Below are 17,782 nucleotides of genomic sequence, written 5' to 3'. Positions count from 1 at the left end.
CTTACTGACTTCAGAGGATTTGATTCTCCAGCTCACAATGTAGTAACAGAGCACACATCTCTTTCCCCCTCATATCCTGACTGGTGTTGCCTGTGGTAAAGACAAGCACTTGTGATTCCAGGCTAGCCTGCTGGCTTCAGCCAAGCCATAGGAGATGTGCCAGGAGACAACCACCAGACGTGCCTCAGCTTTGGGACTACCCTGTTCTGTGCAAACATTCAAGTAGACTGTAATAAAAACACCAATGTGTTTTCTCTCAGTTTTGTACTCTGACAGTCAGACACCAACACAAACATCCCTTAGGTGAGCAATGAAGCAGTCTGAAGCCTACAGTGTCTGCAACGTGTTTTGGCCAACGTGTCAGTCTAATGTAATCTCCTCCCACAGATACACAGGAACATACATACACAAACACACACACCAGATGACCCCTTTGCATACGGCAGCAAGTGGGTCCCAAAATGTATGTGCTACACAAATCGTGAAAAGCCTAGGAAGCTCTAGGAGGGCCTTCAGAAAAGGTGCTGAAGTGCCTCTGGTCAGCACATGGGATGCTGCCTGTGTGGATACAGCTGGGGCAACCTGGAAACTTTCTCAGGACTAGTGGTGGAGACATACATTTGGGATGGGACACCAGGCCTTTAAATTGTTCTCAGGAGGAAGATGTCCAGGATGTCCAGTTCAACACTACAAAAATGACAAACATGGAACTCCCCAGTTCCTGCATCCAGCTGGGTGCTCTGGCTGTTCCTTGAGCACCATACTGACACAAGATGCAGGCATCCTACACACATTGCTTTTTTGCAGGAGAAGGCCTAAACACACAGGAAGAGAGATACATAGAGCTCTGTTCTGAGCGATCGGGGAGCCTGAATATCAGGGTTTGCCCTGATACCAGGCCTTCAGCCTACATGCAGTTTAATTGACCTGCCCAGAACCACAAATGAGCCTATAGACCCTTATGACAGGGTCACTGCAAGCCTTGGTTAGTGCTTTAATTGCATAACCATTTTTTATTTTTTTGCTTGAGGTAAGCTAACAGGTATCTTCAACTAAATGTGTGGGGGCTTGATTTCAGACCTATGAAAACTGTATTTTTTTAAAAAAGAAAATGCTTGTCAGACTCCCATAATGTAAAAATGGCTAAGGTGATTTTCTCCAGCTTCACTACATGAGTCACACTTGGGTTGACACTAAACATCAGCTTAAAAGGAATTATTTTGAAAGTTATAATGGTGTTTCAAAATGAAAGCCTCCTACAACTTTAACTAGAAAATCATGACTGATCTCTTTAGTACAATTAAATGAAGCATTTCAGAACCTTTCATAGCATAAGTAAGTGATGAATGAAATGAAAAATCACAGCCCATTGAACTGATAATACCACTATATTAAACCAAAGTATCTTCAGGGAATAGTTTTATTTAAATGTGATGATATTTATGTCCTCTCTCTTCCTTCCTTGAATACAAACAATTTAAGCATAATATTTTCAGACAAAGCACTTAAGGAACAACCCCTTCTTCCCTCCTCCCCCTTCTCTCTCTTCCTGTCTCAGTAGAGACAGGAAAAATTCTGGAAGGACCTGGTCCAAATACTCCTCTTTGCTTCTCCATGACAGTGATTTTGCAACAGCCCTACTGAACCGTGATATAGTCATTATGGGTGAATCTAAATACAGAATTGATCTACTTGGACATTTTTGGCTTTGGCCATTGTAGTATTTGCCTGAAGACAAGTTTGAATATGTCAAAAATTACAGCGGGATTTTGCTATATTCATTTGGGCCAGATATGTACAAATCTGAAATGTTCACCTCAAGTTTAAATTTTTTACCAAAGCTCAGCAGGGAAGAAAAACACAGAATATCAATAGATCATGTTACACAGGAAAATCTAAGTTGAAAGCATAAAGCATCTTGTATAGAGTCTGTATAGTGTATAGATTTCTCTATAATATTAGCTGTGGAAATGTCAGCCATGGGTACCTACTGTTCCTAGAAAGTGGGCACCATGGGTTTTAATTCCAGCCCTTTCTTGAAAAATACTTTTAAAATATTGTTGTTAGAGTTCAGTGTAAAACATACTCTTCAGTAACGTAGCCCTCTCACAAAGGAACTCTCAATGCACATAGGTCCGAAAGCAAGAAGAAAACCCACTAAGAGAATAAAAGTGGGAAATGGCAACTCTGGGACTGCGACTGAGGTGCTAAAGCAGCAAAAGTATCTAAGTAATTCAGTTTCATAAAAAAGTCCAACATCAAAAAGTCACTGTATGTCCTCACACGAAGGTATATTCTGGCTGACTAACTTGGATCGGTGATTGTGAGTACTACTCAGTGCTACTCAGTTGTGAGTAGCAGCAAGCAAAGCTTGCTTGTAAGGCTTAGTCAATTAAAAGAAAGGAAGAAAGGAAGGAAAGAAGAAAGAAACCATGAACCATGAAAGAAAAGATGAACCAACCAAAAAGAAAAGCATGAGATAGGGAGTTTGTGATAAATTTCCAAATTCTGAGCAATTCAATCATTCCAGGTACCACTCTAATCAAAACAATAGGAGAATAAGCTTCTTCTGCTCAAGTCACATTCTTACAGGTATCTAGCAGTGATTTGTGAAAAATTAAGAGTCATACTGTGTTTTATGAAAGTTTTAAAATCAACCTTCTTTCTGAGTTCTATGAAGGAAAAATCCAAAGTTTACTTTTATTATTATTATTATTATTATTTTTTTTTTTTTTTTTAAATCCTAAGTGCACTGGTTAGTTATGCACTGGTGGCTGACTCTTGCTTTTCACATTTGAGCAAACAAACTGAACCAGCGTGTTCTGAAACATAAGAAAACTTCAGAAGATAATTCCACTTGTGTTAGTTTCAAAAAAAAAAAAAAAAAAGTGGAAAAATCATCCCAACTGCATAAAATATTTTGATAACAGAATGTGTTGTGTTTATGTGGCAAGGTTTTGATAGTGTAGGGCTGCAGGGGTGGCCTCTTTGAGCAGAGCCCAGCAGCTGCCCCATGTCAGATCAGAGCCAGCTCCAGCTGCTCCAAAAAGGGACCCACTGCTGGGAAAAGGGAGCCAAGCCAGAGAGCAATGCTGGTTGGGCCTCTGGGAGGGAAGACTGAAGAAAGGGAAAGAACTGCTGTGCTACAGGAGCTAGCAGATAGGAGTGCTTGGGTGCAGGAGGTAAAAGATGGTTGATGGAGAAGGGAGGGGGGGAAGAAGGTGTTTTTTTTAGTTTGTTTTTAGTATCTCAGTGTTCTAGTCCACTAATGATAGGCAATAAATTACATTAATCTCCCTATGCTGAGTCTGTTTTGCCCATAAGAATAATTCGTGAGTGATCTCCCTGTCCTTATCTTAACCCTTGAGCCTTTCCTACTGTATTTTCTTCCCCTTTTTCTTTGAGGAGAAGGAGTGAGAGAGCAGTTGTGGTGGAGCTCAGCTGCCCAGCAGGGTAAAAACACCACCCAGAACAATCTATTCTGATCTACTACAACTCTATTTTTTTAAAGATGCAGACTCTGGAGTTGCTTCTCTTCTACAGCAGTAAAAACATGTCTCACTTCCTAATGTGAATAGGGTGCTATCATAAAAAGTAATCATACATGGTTTTGTAAGGAGAAGCAGTGGGATGAAGAGAGCACAACTTGAGGGGAAGGTATTAAGGAAGGATGGCAAAAAGTTAGATCAAGTTGTGTATCTGCAGCTTGAGAACCTTTTAGAAAACAGTCCTTTCCAACAGAAACTTGTGCAGTGGGGACTTATCAGAAGATAATAAGGTGATTCTTTCACTCTAAGTCAGTCAAATAGCTATTTGTTTGTTATTAGCAGTATATTGCCTGCTAAGTTTGTGTTACAGAATGAGGTTATCATATCTCATCTTTCATGTCAGTGAGTGTGAGGTCTAGTACATCTACCACATCTCCCAGTCAAACCTCATTTATTTCCTTAGCACTTGTTTAAAAAAATTTATTTACAACATGATTATACACCAGATCCCAAGTTTTTCCTTCACTGCAACACTCCTGCTTCTTGTCATTTCCTTTGAAAATATCTCATCCTGTGATATTTTGGAACTTCATTCCAATAAATAAATTGATCAGATCAAGCTGTCCTCTATAAACTGGAAGAAGATTTCTGTAGGAATTTAACATAATCTTATAAGCATTTATTCCCCTTGCAATCACTCAGCATTCTCAAGTCTACATCCCCAGATGCCCTTCAACTGAAGGAAAAGGCTGAAGGCAAGAAACATCTAGCGATGAAAGCTAACTGCAGCAAAACCTGAACTGTGGTGGGTAAAATTGTACATTTAGCCCTTCTCAGCCACAGGATATAATAGTTTATTTGCTATAATATTTACTCGTTTCCATCTAGTGGGTTTGAGAATGAAGAAAGTAGCTAACTTGTACTCCACTCCAACAAACTTTGAACCTTCTGGGTCTTGCTCAGACCTTCCAGACTGCAGATTCATGTAGCCAGCATTTTCCAGCTTGCTGCTCAGTAGAATTTCATCTAGATCCAGAATTTTCTACTTCCCATTTCAGACATCACTAGGTCTACTTTTGTGAAGACAGTTCCAAATAGGCTTAGACTTCTCTAAGTAGGAAACCTAAGAAAAATTTAAGCCAGGATTAAGTGTCCTTTTTGTCTCATTGAATAAGGGTCTGCATACAAGAGGCTTCCAGTACAGCATATCATTTTCCTTCAGCAACATCATTCATATTTTTCATCATTTTTAATATCATGCAAAATCTGCAACACTAAATATTTTAATATAGAGAACAAATTCTAACACAACAGAAACTGCTACTAACCAACTTCACAGGCATACAGAATAAATCTTTTGCTTTTCTCCTGTTGAGAAAAGGGGCTTCTGGCCCTCTACACTTGGGCCTTTTGTACAGAATGACAAATTTGAGGCCAGATTCAACTACTGGTTATACACAAATAACCATTTCTGCAGATCAGGGTGTGTGTGGAGTCACAATTCTTTTAAAATACGGGAATCTGGGGAATTTAAAATTCTTTTAAATTCCCCAGAATTTAGAGCTATACCTTTATGCCAAAACACAAATAGGTACAGCTGATGATAGGCCACGTCCCCCTCCCAAGACTTTAAAACTAGTGGGATTTAGAGATTATCAAGGATCCCATTCATTTTACAGATGCTGCGACATACAGGAAAACAGTGAAAGATGTAGAATCAGCAGAAGGAAGCCCTTCTTCTCCCCGCTCAGTGAGTACATCTTTCTTTTGCATTTCTCAGCAACAGGTTGGTAACACTAAGGTTCTTCTGAGATGTGGTGGTATCAGCTGTGTGTAGATAAAGACTAAAATACCCAAGATTTATTGCTGTGCCTACAGTTTCCAGTAATCTCAGTTCTAATTGCTAGACTAATATCCTCAAACATGTCTTTGAATTTAGGAGATTAACTTTGTTATCAGCATGGGATGAATCACCACAGATGAGCCTATGCAGTTCTCAGGTAGCTCACCAAGAACTACAGGTGTTTGGGATATTTGATAAGATGTTCCCTTCAGCACCTAGGCAGCAGTGCAGAGACTTAATGTTAAGTAACAGGTTTTAGAAATATTAAGCCTCCTTTTATATTTAGTTCACAGGCAAATGGTCCACCATGCCATTTTAGTTTGGATTATTTTGGAGGGGAAAACAAAACAAAACAAAACAACAACAACAAAAAAAAACACAACACACTTGTGTTCTGCTAATGACCAAACTCAGGTAGCAAAAATAGCTTTTTAATATGGGACAATAGACTCTTGAGAGACTACAATTAGCATTGTTGATAAAACTGCTTGTGCTTGTCTCCAGATGCATATTCTTAAGGTAAAAGGGAAACTAAAGTACGTAACAAGCAAAAAAAAAGTCTTTAGAGCTGGAGCTGTATTATTTTTAGATCAAAACATCTTATTAGACTACTAAAGAAAAGCTTGCATCTTGCCAGCAGCTGCTTTGGGCCACGTGTTGTTTCCAAGTAATTTGTGGCCAGACAACAGACACTGACTTTGTTCAGTGATTTAGTATTTCAAATATTTGTTAAATGTCTACTTCTACAGCAAATAAACAAAATTTAGAAACCCACATGAAGAACTGTTTACAGAAAGTTATTCTGGCAAATGGTCTGTGTATATGAAATATTTCATGACAATCACAACATGTTTTTATGGTTTGTATTCATGATGACAGTTATGTTGCAAATTATACAATAAGTTTAGATAATAGCTTGTACTTCTGTTAACTGTGCTCATTCCTTCCATTCCCACCTCCTAATTTTTATGTCTATCACCAATTTCTAAATACTGGTTACTGGAGTAAATCTCTTAAGCCAGTATTCTTTAGTTTGATTCACAAATCCCTACATTTCCTAGGGTAGCTCTACATTTCCTAGCTCTAACTAGGAAGAACACACTACAGACAGGCTTTTCTTTCTTTATTTTATTTTTTTTTGTAGTCATATTGTGTGTCTGTCTCCAAAGATCTGCAAGCCTAATGTTGAAATACATTGTCCCTAGTTTCTAATGCATCTCTAATGAAAAGCAGTTAAATTTTAAATAAAGTACATAAGAAAGCTCTGTATCTGGGATTCAATTTCTCTTGCAGTGGCAAGAGGCCGTATCTCTGACTGAAGGTACTTAAAACACAGCTCATGAGAAATGATGATTCCAGTGCCAGCAAGGTTACAGATCAGTGTTCTTCAGTGGGAATAAAAGCAGCAGAACTGCATCGAAGGTTACTGGGAGGAGACCTCTTGATGGCCTACATCTTCTACAATAATAATTTCTCCCCAAAAGACTAAAGAATTTTCAGCTCACAAAGGTCAAAATTAATTTAAATGAAAACTAGCAATTTAATGTATTTCAATATGGAAAACTCATCATATGGTGAGTTAGAAGTAAGAAAGTTTGTATGCAATTATCCCACAAGAACCATCCCCTTGCAGGCAAGCCTTTGCTTCTGGTTTTGTTTTTACCCAAGTCAGTGAGTGTATGAGATACAGCAAACTTTTCCTTTGGTCCCTGAGCAGTTTTCCTACCACCTTTAAGACATGGCTAACTGCTGCTTGCTCCTTTCTTTGGATTCCCCAGCTTGCCATCCCCTGCAGACCTACAGCTCCCAGTGTGAGAAAAAGTGTTATCCTTCCACATGGCTCCACGACCATTCCCCGTGGTCTCCTTAAAGGAACATCAAAAAATGTAACAGAAATGGACAAGCAACTTTCCTTGTGGTTATATTTTTAATCTACACTTCCACAAGCTACAAAACTTGATTTCAAGTTATTGACAGTACCTAAAAACACCCATTTCCTTGATATATCTCAGGAAAAAACTTTGTTGCCAGCTTTTTCATCAAGAAACAATGTACCTCTAAGAATAGATTTCCACCCTGGTTTCTCATTATTTTTTTTTAAAGTTATTTTTGTAATGTCCCTCCTTGCTTTTGTCTTCTATACAAATCATGACCATTTTGCTGTATATATAGGAAATAATTGTAAACAATTATGTTAAACCCCTCTGTGATCTCTTGTGCTGGCTCACAATTTGATAGCAGAAGCCAGCATAAGGACTGAAAGAACATCTCTAGAACTCAGTACTGCATGGATTTCCTTGCACATCTCTGTTTGGCGTGATACTGGAACAGCTGGCACTAGTAGAATTTTAATTCTTGTCTCCATCTTGCCCCCCCAAAATGTGTTTACTGTTAGACTTGAATCACTACCTGATTTGTGTATATGCTAATATTTATGGAACCACCCTTATGTATCAGATAATTGAGATGTTCTGTATAAAGCTTCCTGATTGAATGGCAAGGTAGGAGAGGAAAATCAAAGCTGCTACATTCATTCTTTAATTTTGTTATATTACTTCAAACAAATTGAAAACAAGTTTCACTCAGATGCATATCTTGTAGTGAAGTCAACAAAAGTGAACAGCATGTGAGTAGTGGCAAAGAGCTATGAAAGTCCTTGTAGCTTTAACTCTATAACTGAAAATTTTTACTCTTATCTTTGCAAAAGTTTCAGTTTTGTGCATCCACACTCAATATTTGCAAATGATTTAAATTTGTCACATCATTTTCATCTTCCATTGTTACTTATGGCCAAGACAAGCAAATTTTAAAATTGGGATAACATGGGATTACATATGGGTTGCAGTAATATCCTTAGGCTCATTTCAGAGGAGTTTTCATGATCACAAGGACTGAAAGGTAACTTCTGCATGTTTTGGGGTGATAAAGTTGTCAATATTTTGCCAAGTCTAGCTTTTTATATATTTAGGAAAGCTGTAACAAGCGATACCTACTACGACAGCAAATATTTGCCTCAAATTTGTGATCTAACTCCAATATTAACTCAAGCTTCAAATTAAGCAGGCAAAACCAATGTGTGTTATTAGCATTTCTAGCTAAATTGATGCTCAGACTCATTTAGAAGCAGCTTGCTGACTCCCCCCTCTTCTCTGCACAATCTCTCCTCCTGTCTCCCTAGAAATACAGTTTAGATGTGAAGCATTCCCACTGCATTACCAGCAGCAACCTCTTCGTGAAATTCTGCAATGATGCTATGAGGAATCAAGCGTCTCAGTGTCACTGAGTAGACCTGGAACAAGAGAACTTGCCAGCCTGTGTGTGTCAAGTTTGGCAAGAGTAGAACAATCCTTTAGAAGTAGTTGGCTATGAAGTGCGATGTGAAAAGCTGACACTTGTGAGCTTTCCAGCCATAAGAAGTTATCCTCACCTAACACTAGTGACCATTTGGAAAAATTGCACTGAGCACTGATTTATGGCACTTGTATTTTGTAAAATCAGGTACCAGAATTGGTAGTTTCACTCCCCAGTCTTTATTGTATGATAACTGCATCTTGGCAGACTCAGCTGTTTCTCCAGCACTTTTATGTTCATGCAAAAACTGCAATGGGCAGATCTTTCTTCAGATTTCCTATTCTACACGGAAAGGATCAGATCTTTCAGATCTTTATGTGATATGCTGAGAGGAAAAAAAAAAAAAAGGTTTTGTAGTGGAAAGACAGAGATATGTCATAGACATATATACAATACCAACTGTAGATTAAATGGGATGTTCTGTTTCAAAAGTTGCAACAATTGTTTTTATAAAACATTTCAAACTCAAAAACAGTATTAAAAATAATACTGGATCTCTTTTAAGGAAATAAGATATTTCCTTTATGTAATTTACAAGGCTTTTTATAAATAAAAAAATATTTTTTCAGAGAAAATTATTCCATAAAAAATCAAAGAATATTCCTTGACTAATTTCTGCTCCTTTAGAAGGCTGTGAAAGCATGTTACCAGTAGTGCAGTAGTAGAATAGCTTCAAACACAGTGCAATAACCACAAATACCTGATTGTTTCATTCTACAGTATTTATTCAGTTTGAGAAAAAACACTGTAGGCAAATATAGTTTGATATCAGTGTACAGAGGTTATACTATGCTATAATACCATTCTGATAAGTATTTGTATTTTTGTGATTTATATTAGGAGATATTTCTGAAAGCCCCCTTCAAAAACTGAAGGGAGTGCTTCTAGCATTTTATTATTCCTTTGAATCTTGAAGCAAATCCAATCTCACTCATGGAAACTCTTTTTGTGACCTTGACAGGAAAAATCACTTTTCAAATGTCTCCCAAATGCCCTGCTTGGCAAAAATGTGAATTAATATTCCCTTACCTCTGATTGTCAGGCTCCTATGAAATGTGGGGATGAAATCACAATAATTAGAAACCCCCAAATCACTTCTGAAAACTCAGCCAGTTTTAAGCCCTGGTAAGAGCAAGCAGAAGATAGTTTCATATGTGGGGTAAGAACTTTTTTTATTACCACTTGTTTTGGTAGTAAACAGACCTCCACTTTATTCCTGAGTTGTTAACTCTTTACAAAATGGCCCATCTCTTAGAATTCTGTTAAAATGCCTTTTATTTGCTACCTCCTATTCTTACAGTGCATAACTAAGCCTAGTTATGAGATATAATTTCTGTGCAAAGATGTAACAAAGCAATTCCTATGGCCAAGAACAGATTACAGTGTAAGTAACTCACTTCTTGCAGGCTGCCTGCACGACATAGGAAAAGACACCCGAAGATGCCACAAAAAGGTACCTAAAGCAGTTTGATCATGTTAGCACAGCACAACATACCAGCTTCATTCACTCTCTTGGAACTGGCTGTCAGTGAGAGGTACACATTGCACTACCATAAACTTCTTAAAAACGCATTCAACTTCCAATTCTATTTCTTCAACTCAGGATTTGTGAGCAAGAATTAATGTTGTACCTCTTCTCAATGTAAATATAAAACAGATCACAAAACTGTTTAGCAACAAACACTTTATAAAAAGAAACTAGAACAACTTGAACATCCAAGCTGACTAAATTTGCAAAACTACATGGAAAGGAATAAAAAAAAAGCCTTTTTTTTTTTTTTCTGAAATAGTGTATGAAAATACTGCTCGTATCTTTTTTGAGCTAGACAAGTTATTTACAGACTCAGAAAGAGTACAGTTGTTTATTGGGTTGACCAATGGAAGGAATGGATCTTGTGATGGTGATAGTATTTAGGAATTTGCTGCCATATTTATTGATCACAAAACTATTCTGCAATATAGACCTCAACTCTATCACATACAATTCCTTTTATATTTTTTTTCCTCAATGTCTCAGTTATTTATATGTGAATGGAAGCTTTCTGCTTTTCTCAAGCTTTCAGTGACATCAGACCTCTGCTGCTTGCAAGGTGTGGGGAACTTAACCTTGCAAAGATACAAAGGAACACACTTCACATATAAGTCAGTGAAAGTTAGAAGATTCAATACCTACAGACTGTGTCTGAAGAAAAACCTTACAACTCATGACTTTTGTATCCTATATACATCCCATACCAAGGTTCTCTAAATGTAGTGTAAAGTAGGGTGCCTCAGAATGGGAATCAACCAAAGCCAAACTCCAAGCAGGGATCACAGAGCCAGCTGGTGCTAGCCCATAGGGTCTACCAGGACAGTCGTCAACTGAAGCAATGATAAAAGTTCTTGGACTATACTTTGTTCAAGACTGTACACTGAACACATTCTCCTGGACCTGAGGGCACTGAATGTGGGTGTTAATATCTACTCTCGATCCAAAATACATTATGGATTTTTTGATATCTAGCTGTGCATACATCTACATATAGATTCTAAAGAAACCAAGCAGAGCTAACAGCACAGACTGCAGCCTTTTCCACCCATGCCCTAAGGGCAAAAGAGTTTCATTTCGAACAGGAAGCCACACAGGGCTCTTAGGGGCCATTAGACTTAGGAAATTGCTGACAGGGTTTTCAGGTCACATTATCAGTTTTGGATGTGGGCAGAATTTAGACACCTGGATGCAATTTTAAGTGCTGAAGTCTGTATTTGAATTTAGTCCCAAGTTCTTCCTCTGAGGCACTGGGCCTCTTAAGTTCCCAGGCATGCACCAAGGAACCGTGAAATGGGTAAGCATCTAGGGAGGGACATCTTCTAAGGTGAAGCATAAGCATTCGTACTTATTTTGGGCATTGTAAAAGATATCACACAGGGAGGGGCGAGAAAACTGTTCCTTGTCTATAAAAAGCTCAGGAACAACAAAAAGCTCCACTATTGTTCCATTTGCGTAAGAATTGAAAATCCTCATCAATTTAATGCAAGTCTGGAATACTCATGAATTGCTGGATGAGATGCAGACTGGAAAAGTTCCCCCAAAAATATTTCATTACTTATGTGGGTGTGGGGAAAGTGTTATAATTCTTCAGCTATAGTTATGTTACTTTATTACTTTCTAAGCCAAAGAGTTATTTTTAAATTGAATTAAAAATTGCTACTTATGCAGTTATTCAGTGGATAGTCTCCAAAACAGGATTTCTGTAGCTATCTTGGGTCAGAAGAACGTGATGAATCAGCAGGCAAACAACACCAGTTTAAATTCAATTAATTCCTTTTCCATGTTCATTCACCCACTGAAATAGTTTGCATCTTTCCCTTGTAATTCATTCGCAACATTCAGACACTCTTATATGTGAAGGAATCTAAATGTGATATATTTTATTTATTTCAGAGCCAGCAAAGTGGACCTTCAGGAGAAAAAAAAAAAAAAGCTAATAAGAAATGTTTAAAGTAGGTTACTGAGGCACGATTCATTGAGGCACAATTATCTTACCAAAGTCTCTCTGCTACCTTTCTCCAGAGCTACCTCTCATATAATGAAAATAGTGAGGGTAATATTGATTATCCAGGTATCAAGCTGTCATGCCTGTTTGATCCTTACAAAATTTGGAAAGGTAGAAATATGCTGGTCTCCCTGTCATGTCTGTTTTTACTTCTGACAGACCTGTCCATAAGCAGATAGCGTCCTCCCAAAGTGAGGGCTTAAATAAGGTAGAGATAACTCAAAAATAACATGTTCATCTCGGGTCACCCTAATAAAGAAGGGTTTTGTGTTGTGAAATAGAAGGAAAGATATGAACTGAAAAAAGCATAATGGTCCAAAATTTGCATCGTTACAGACATTACCTCATGATTGCCACAAAATTTAGTTCTTTGTAGATAACAAAAATGACTTGTTCAGACTAGCATGTGCACCCTGTACAAAGCTGGAGCTCTGCATTTTAGAGTACTAGCATATACTTCGCAGTCTTAACATTTGTACAACTTAGTGTGGAAGCAACTTAAAAAGTACAAGCAGTTCTATTCAGACTCTTTAAAGAGATTTTTTTTGAATTTTTGAGTTTTTGTTTGAATCTCACATCCTTGTCCTCAAGAGCACTATTCTTGAATTAAGCCAGCCCTTAGACATTTGGTGTTTATATGCAAATTTCAAATGTCAATTTAAAAATGCAGTATGTATGTATCCTATTTGGGAACCTGTGTTTAGACATAGAGTAGCGAGGATGAAAAACTTAATGTTGATGCCTATCCCTGGAGTCAGAATTTTCATGTTTTGGGTCACTCTACTATTGCTGTAAAAGAACATGTTAGTCTCCCATTTGCTGTCCTGGAGGCCTCTCTATAAGCCAACTGTCTACAAACATGAGTGAAGCATTTTGCTGACACTTTTAGAGCCATGCTGTTTTCTCTAGCTAATCTTACACATAGAAATAAATAAATAAAGGGAAACAACAGGGAAAGGAAAAGAAAAAGGCATAATATGAGACATTTCTGGATTATTTCTGGCAGTAACACACTCCTTTGGAACAGACTGCCCAGGATGTGTGCAGTTAGGAAAAAAATGTGTTTTTTTTTTTCCCCCAACAGAATAAAACCAGTCCATTGGCAGACTCCGTGATAATCCACATCTCTAAGAGCTTTCCAACTGATAGAGAAATCCAGCTGAAAAATGCATCCACCATTGAGGGCTGTGCGGCAAAATTTCTCACACTTTGTGCAGTAGGCCTGCCAGCTGCTGGCATTCAGTGACACGAGCCAAATAGCATATATCTGTACAAGAGAAACAAATCAAAAAGCCTCTTGAATTTACTCACTTTATCCTGTTTGGAAGGGCTTCAAGCTTCTTTTTTTACAAGCTATATTTGTTTGTCTATCAAACCACACTACCTCTCCCTAAAAACCTTGCCTAACAGTTTGTAGTGACCCCCCCCTCCTTTTTTTTTTAAAGATTAATTCAATAGTAACATTTTTTTCAGCTATTTACCTTGATAAAGGTATATCTGATATCTGCTTCAGGAAGATCTTAGAAGTTTAACAATGACAATGTGAGAACATCTAACTTATCTGCTGTCTCTGCCCTGCCTGCAACAGCTGCAGCTTTCCCTTCAGGAGAGACTTTACTAGATGACAAATGCTTCCAAAACTATCCTAAAGAGCCAGGTGGCAGTCCAGTTCATAATTATTCTCAAAAAAATGTTCAGTTTTACCCTATCTTAATCATTCTCCCTTAGTAAATGTGACAACAGGACCACTTAATTGTGCTACAAGAAGTGTATCTGATGGCACCCAGGACAGTGGCCAAGTTGAAGGATGGTGATGTCATTCACTCCTGACCTGCTTCTGGATTTTCTGGTTGGTGTCATATTTGTATTCTTTGCACTGGGATTATAAGGGCTCTATCACCAGAGATCTTCTCCTCCTAGAAAATATAAAACATGCAAGTGTTTGCACCAAACCCATGGAAAAGGGTCCTTGAGAATACAGTCCTTGTGAATATGGCCTGAACCTCTAATGCACTATATACATATACACAGGAGATTTGCAGACTCCTGTACCATATACAATACTTCATCTAGAAGCATTCATTTTTTTCAGAGGTATGTTTCCATCACTGAATAATTAAAGCTTTCCTAACTACACAAATGTAAACAACTGTATGTAAGCTAGAGCCATTAAATCAATCCAACAGTGGTGACATTTCATCGTTCACATTTAATTTTCATCATCTCTTTGGTCTGCACATTTTCAACATACACACTTTTCAAAGATTAGTCAACATCTCATGTTAATCGTTGGTCTGTCTGAGCAGTGTTACGACACTATAAGATTATTTATTTGTAAATAGCATTGCAAATCATGGAGTTTTTAAATTCTTTATTGCCAAGTGGTAAAGACATTTTGCTAATTAATTGCTAGCTTGCCTCCTCTTCTTTACAACATTACCTATCTTAACTACATAATGGATTTGGGTAGCAAAGGTTAAAGCATCATGATTGACAGAATTTTGACTTCAAATAGGGAGTTGACAACAGTATAATTAATTATGAAGAGACTGTGCTCAATAAGCATTCAGTAATAGAAGCAGGAATATGCAAACACTAGAAGAGAATAATTCTGTTTTAAAACAGTACTTGTTAACGAAAGGCAGTAATACATAATAGGTTATATTCTGTTCTAAATATATAGCTGTATCTCTTGTAATTATTTGTTTGGGGGAAAGTGAGAGACCTGATCATTACTGTGACCAGCCCAGGCTCAGCATACAGCAGTGATCTCAGATGTTAAGCTAAGCAATGAAAAAGCATAAAATGGAATTATTCCAATGCTACTATATCACACATCCTTAATTGGATAAGAAAGCTTAATTGTGTTAACCTGTCTTAAAAAGGTTATTAGAGATGGAGAGCTCAGACATGGATCTCAAGAATGATCAAAGAATGAAAAGATGTTGAGAGTGTGGAAAAATGAAATGAGCTATCTTAAAAGTTACTGGGATAGAAAAACAGAATAATGTTGGGAAGGAATATAAGCTTACTCGTATTTTCTTACGATACTAGAATTAAGTTCAAAGATGGCAAAAAAAGATTTCAAGGCAACAACAAAATCCTTTGATACTCAAAGTTAGTATGTAGATTTCATTGCTACAAAGCGCTTCGCAGCATTCAGGTAACTGCTAGCCATTACAGAATTCACAAAACAGAGAGCATTCAGGGCAGGAAATGCTTATAAAGAAATGACGTTTTGGAAGTTTTGAAATGAATATAAACTGTGATGCTTCTTGGCAGGAAACAGCCTCTGGTTATTGTGGGAAAGTCTGTTTCTTTGTAGAAACCTAATGCAGAGTTGTATCTAAAAACTTTCTGCACTAGTCAGCCGGGGCTAGATATTGGACTCTGATAAACTATTACAACCTAGTTCAAAAGTTCTTCAGTTTCTGCTAGTTGTGTTGAGTTGTAAGGAAAACAGTCTCCCTCGAGATGCTAAAATGACTGGTATAGGATTTAGGCTGTGGAAGAGGGAAGTTACAGGCTGCATCTGATTTTAGAGTGGGACCTGCATGGAATAAAGGAACCTGTTAGCTGAGAGCAAAATACAAGATTTGACATATGGCTATCAGAAATGCCTAAGTTCTTCTTGCAGTCTGTATACTCCTTTTTGCTCCAGTGCCTGCCTGGAGCTGCTTTTGGAAGACGTGAAACACCAGTGAGGACTGCTTCATAGTGGTGGTTTCCTTTTTTTTTTTTTTTTTTTTTTTTAAGGGGATTGCAGATACATATACAAAAATGCAAATACTCGAGAGCTATTTTTCCTTCTATCGTATGGTTATTTGGCCAAAACAGTTCTGTTAGTTGAAACTGACCTCATCTCAGGGAGTACTAAAATAACAGTAAAAACCTGATAAGCTGCAAGTCCTGAGCCTTCTCTGCTCTGGTGAAACTCCACTGAACTCAGGCTGCTTATGCTGGCACTAGCTTTAGAGGCAGCCCAACCCTAGCCATACCACGAAGGAGTTTAAGAGGTATCCTGCACATTTCTCAGCCTCTGCAAAGACCCACCAAGTTAGGCAGGGGGTACTGGGGTGTGTGGACTGTGCTGGCAGCAGGCAGCACCTGCTGCTGTGGTGGAGCCCTGAGGGTGCAAGGGGACCCAGAGCTTGTGGCCTGCCCCTGGTGTGGCGGCAGGGCCACCAGGGTGTCAGAAGGGACTGGCAGTGGTCCCACACCTGCTCACCTGTCAATGCTGATCACGCAGAGGGTCATGATGGAGGCTGTGCAGCACATGACGTCCATGGCGATGAAGACGTTGCAGAAGAGGCGCCCGAAGATCCACTCACCGCCGATGAGGTCGGTCACGCTGACAAAGGGCATGACGGCCAGGGCAACCGAGAGGTCGGCCAGGGCCAGCGAGACGATGAGATAGTTGGAGGGCTGCCGCAGCTTCTTCACGAAGCAGACGGAGATGACCACCAGGCAGTTGCCGGCCACTGTCAGCAGGGTGATGAGGGAGAGGACGGCCCCGATGACGACCTTCTCCACGTTGCCGTAGCTCAGGATCTGCTCCCCGCACTGCGAGTCGTTGGCGGCCGCGGGGCCGGTGGGGGGCAGCTCCGACGGGGCGCCCGCCGGGCCCAGCTTGGCCAGGCTGCGGGGCGGCCAGGAGCCGGCGATCATCCTCCCGCCGCCCAGCGCCCGCGGCTCCTCGCCGCCCAGGGGCCGGAGCTCACCGGAGAGGCGGCCGCTGCCGAGGGCGATGACCATGGCGGCGGGAGCTGCCCATGGAGCCCCCCAGCCCACCCCACCCCACCCCACCTCTCCCCACCCCGCCTGGCCGGCTCTCCCCGCCGCCCGGCCGGCTCGGGCTCCTCCTCGGGCGCCGCCCGCCCCCTCGCCCCGGCGGGGCCCGGCCCTCAGCGCCCCCCGGAGCGGCCGCTCTATCCCACGGCGCCCCCCGGCATGACGGGCGGCGGGCACGGCGCCATCGCCCCCGGCCCGGCGAGGGGAAAGAGGGAAGGAGCGATGGGGGCGGCCGCCGCCCGCTGCCTCTCGCGGCGTGCTCTGCTCCGACGGCGGCTGGCAGCGGAGCCGGAGCCGCTCCGCCCTCCTCCGCTCCCTCCCCCGCCGCGGGACCCCGGCCTCGGGGGTGGGGAAGCGGCCGCCCCCAGCCCGCTTCCACCTGCCGGCGGCGGGAGGGCAGCGGGGAGGCGGCTCCCGGGTCCCCGCAGCCCGGCCGGGGCGCTGAGGTGCCCGGGCGGCCCCCGCCGGCAGGAGCCGGGCTGCTGCTCCGAGAGGGCTCCTGCCAGCCGGCCCCCGGCCACACGGGCAGCGCCGACGTGCCCCCGGGTGTCTGTCAGCCTGCGTGTCGGCGGGGTTTGGAGCTCGTCCTTCTCACTGTACTACTGTCAGTTCCATTTCCCATGTCCTCTTTTTTTTTATTAATACAATGCGTTGTGTTCAACTGACTCACTGCCTCACGTGTAATCCTTTCTGCAAAGTTAAACAAACAAACAGGAGCATCGCTTTGAAGTAGCTGCTTTTGTGGCAGGGATTCCTGGAACTCACGCCCTGGC

The 17,782-nt window shown here is 40.6% G+C and overlaps 1 protein-coding gene across 4 annotated transcripts in view; it reads right to left on the bottom strand.

Moving 5' to 3' along the window:
• Positions 1-16,995, bottom strand: part of HTR7 (5-hydroxytryptamine receptor 7) — a 36,851-nt gene extending 19,856 nt beyond the window's left edge. For all 4 annotated transcript variants that reach the window (XM_082765205.1, XM_082765206.1, XM_082765204.1 and 1 more), the window contains exon 1: positions 16,447-16,995. In XM_082765205.1, coding sequence (XP_082621331.1) covers positions 16,447-16,973 — 527 coding nt within the window. In that variant the 5' untranslated portion in view covers positions 16,974-16,995. The remainder of the gene's footprint in view (positions 1-16,446) is intronic.
• Positions 16,996-17,782: the final 787 nt, after the last annotated feature.

Source organism: Aythya marila (genome assembly GCF_965140915.1).
Source record: "Aythya marila genome assembly, chromosome: 7".
Taxonomy (NCBI): Eukaryota; Metazoa; Chordata; class Aves; order Anseriformes; family Anatidae; genus Aythya; species Aythya marila.
Note: the sequence above shows the minus strand (reverse complement) of the source record. Positions and strands in the feature narration are given on the sequence as shown.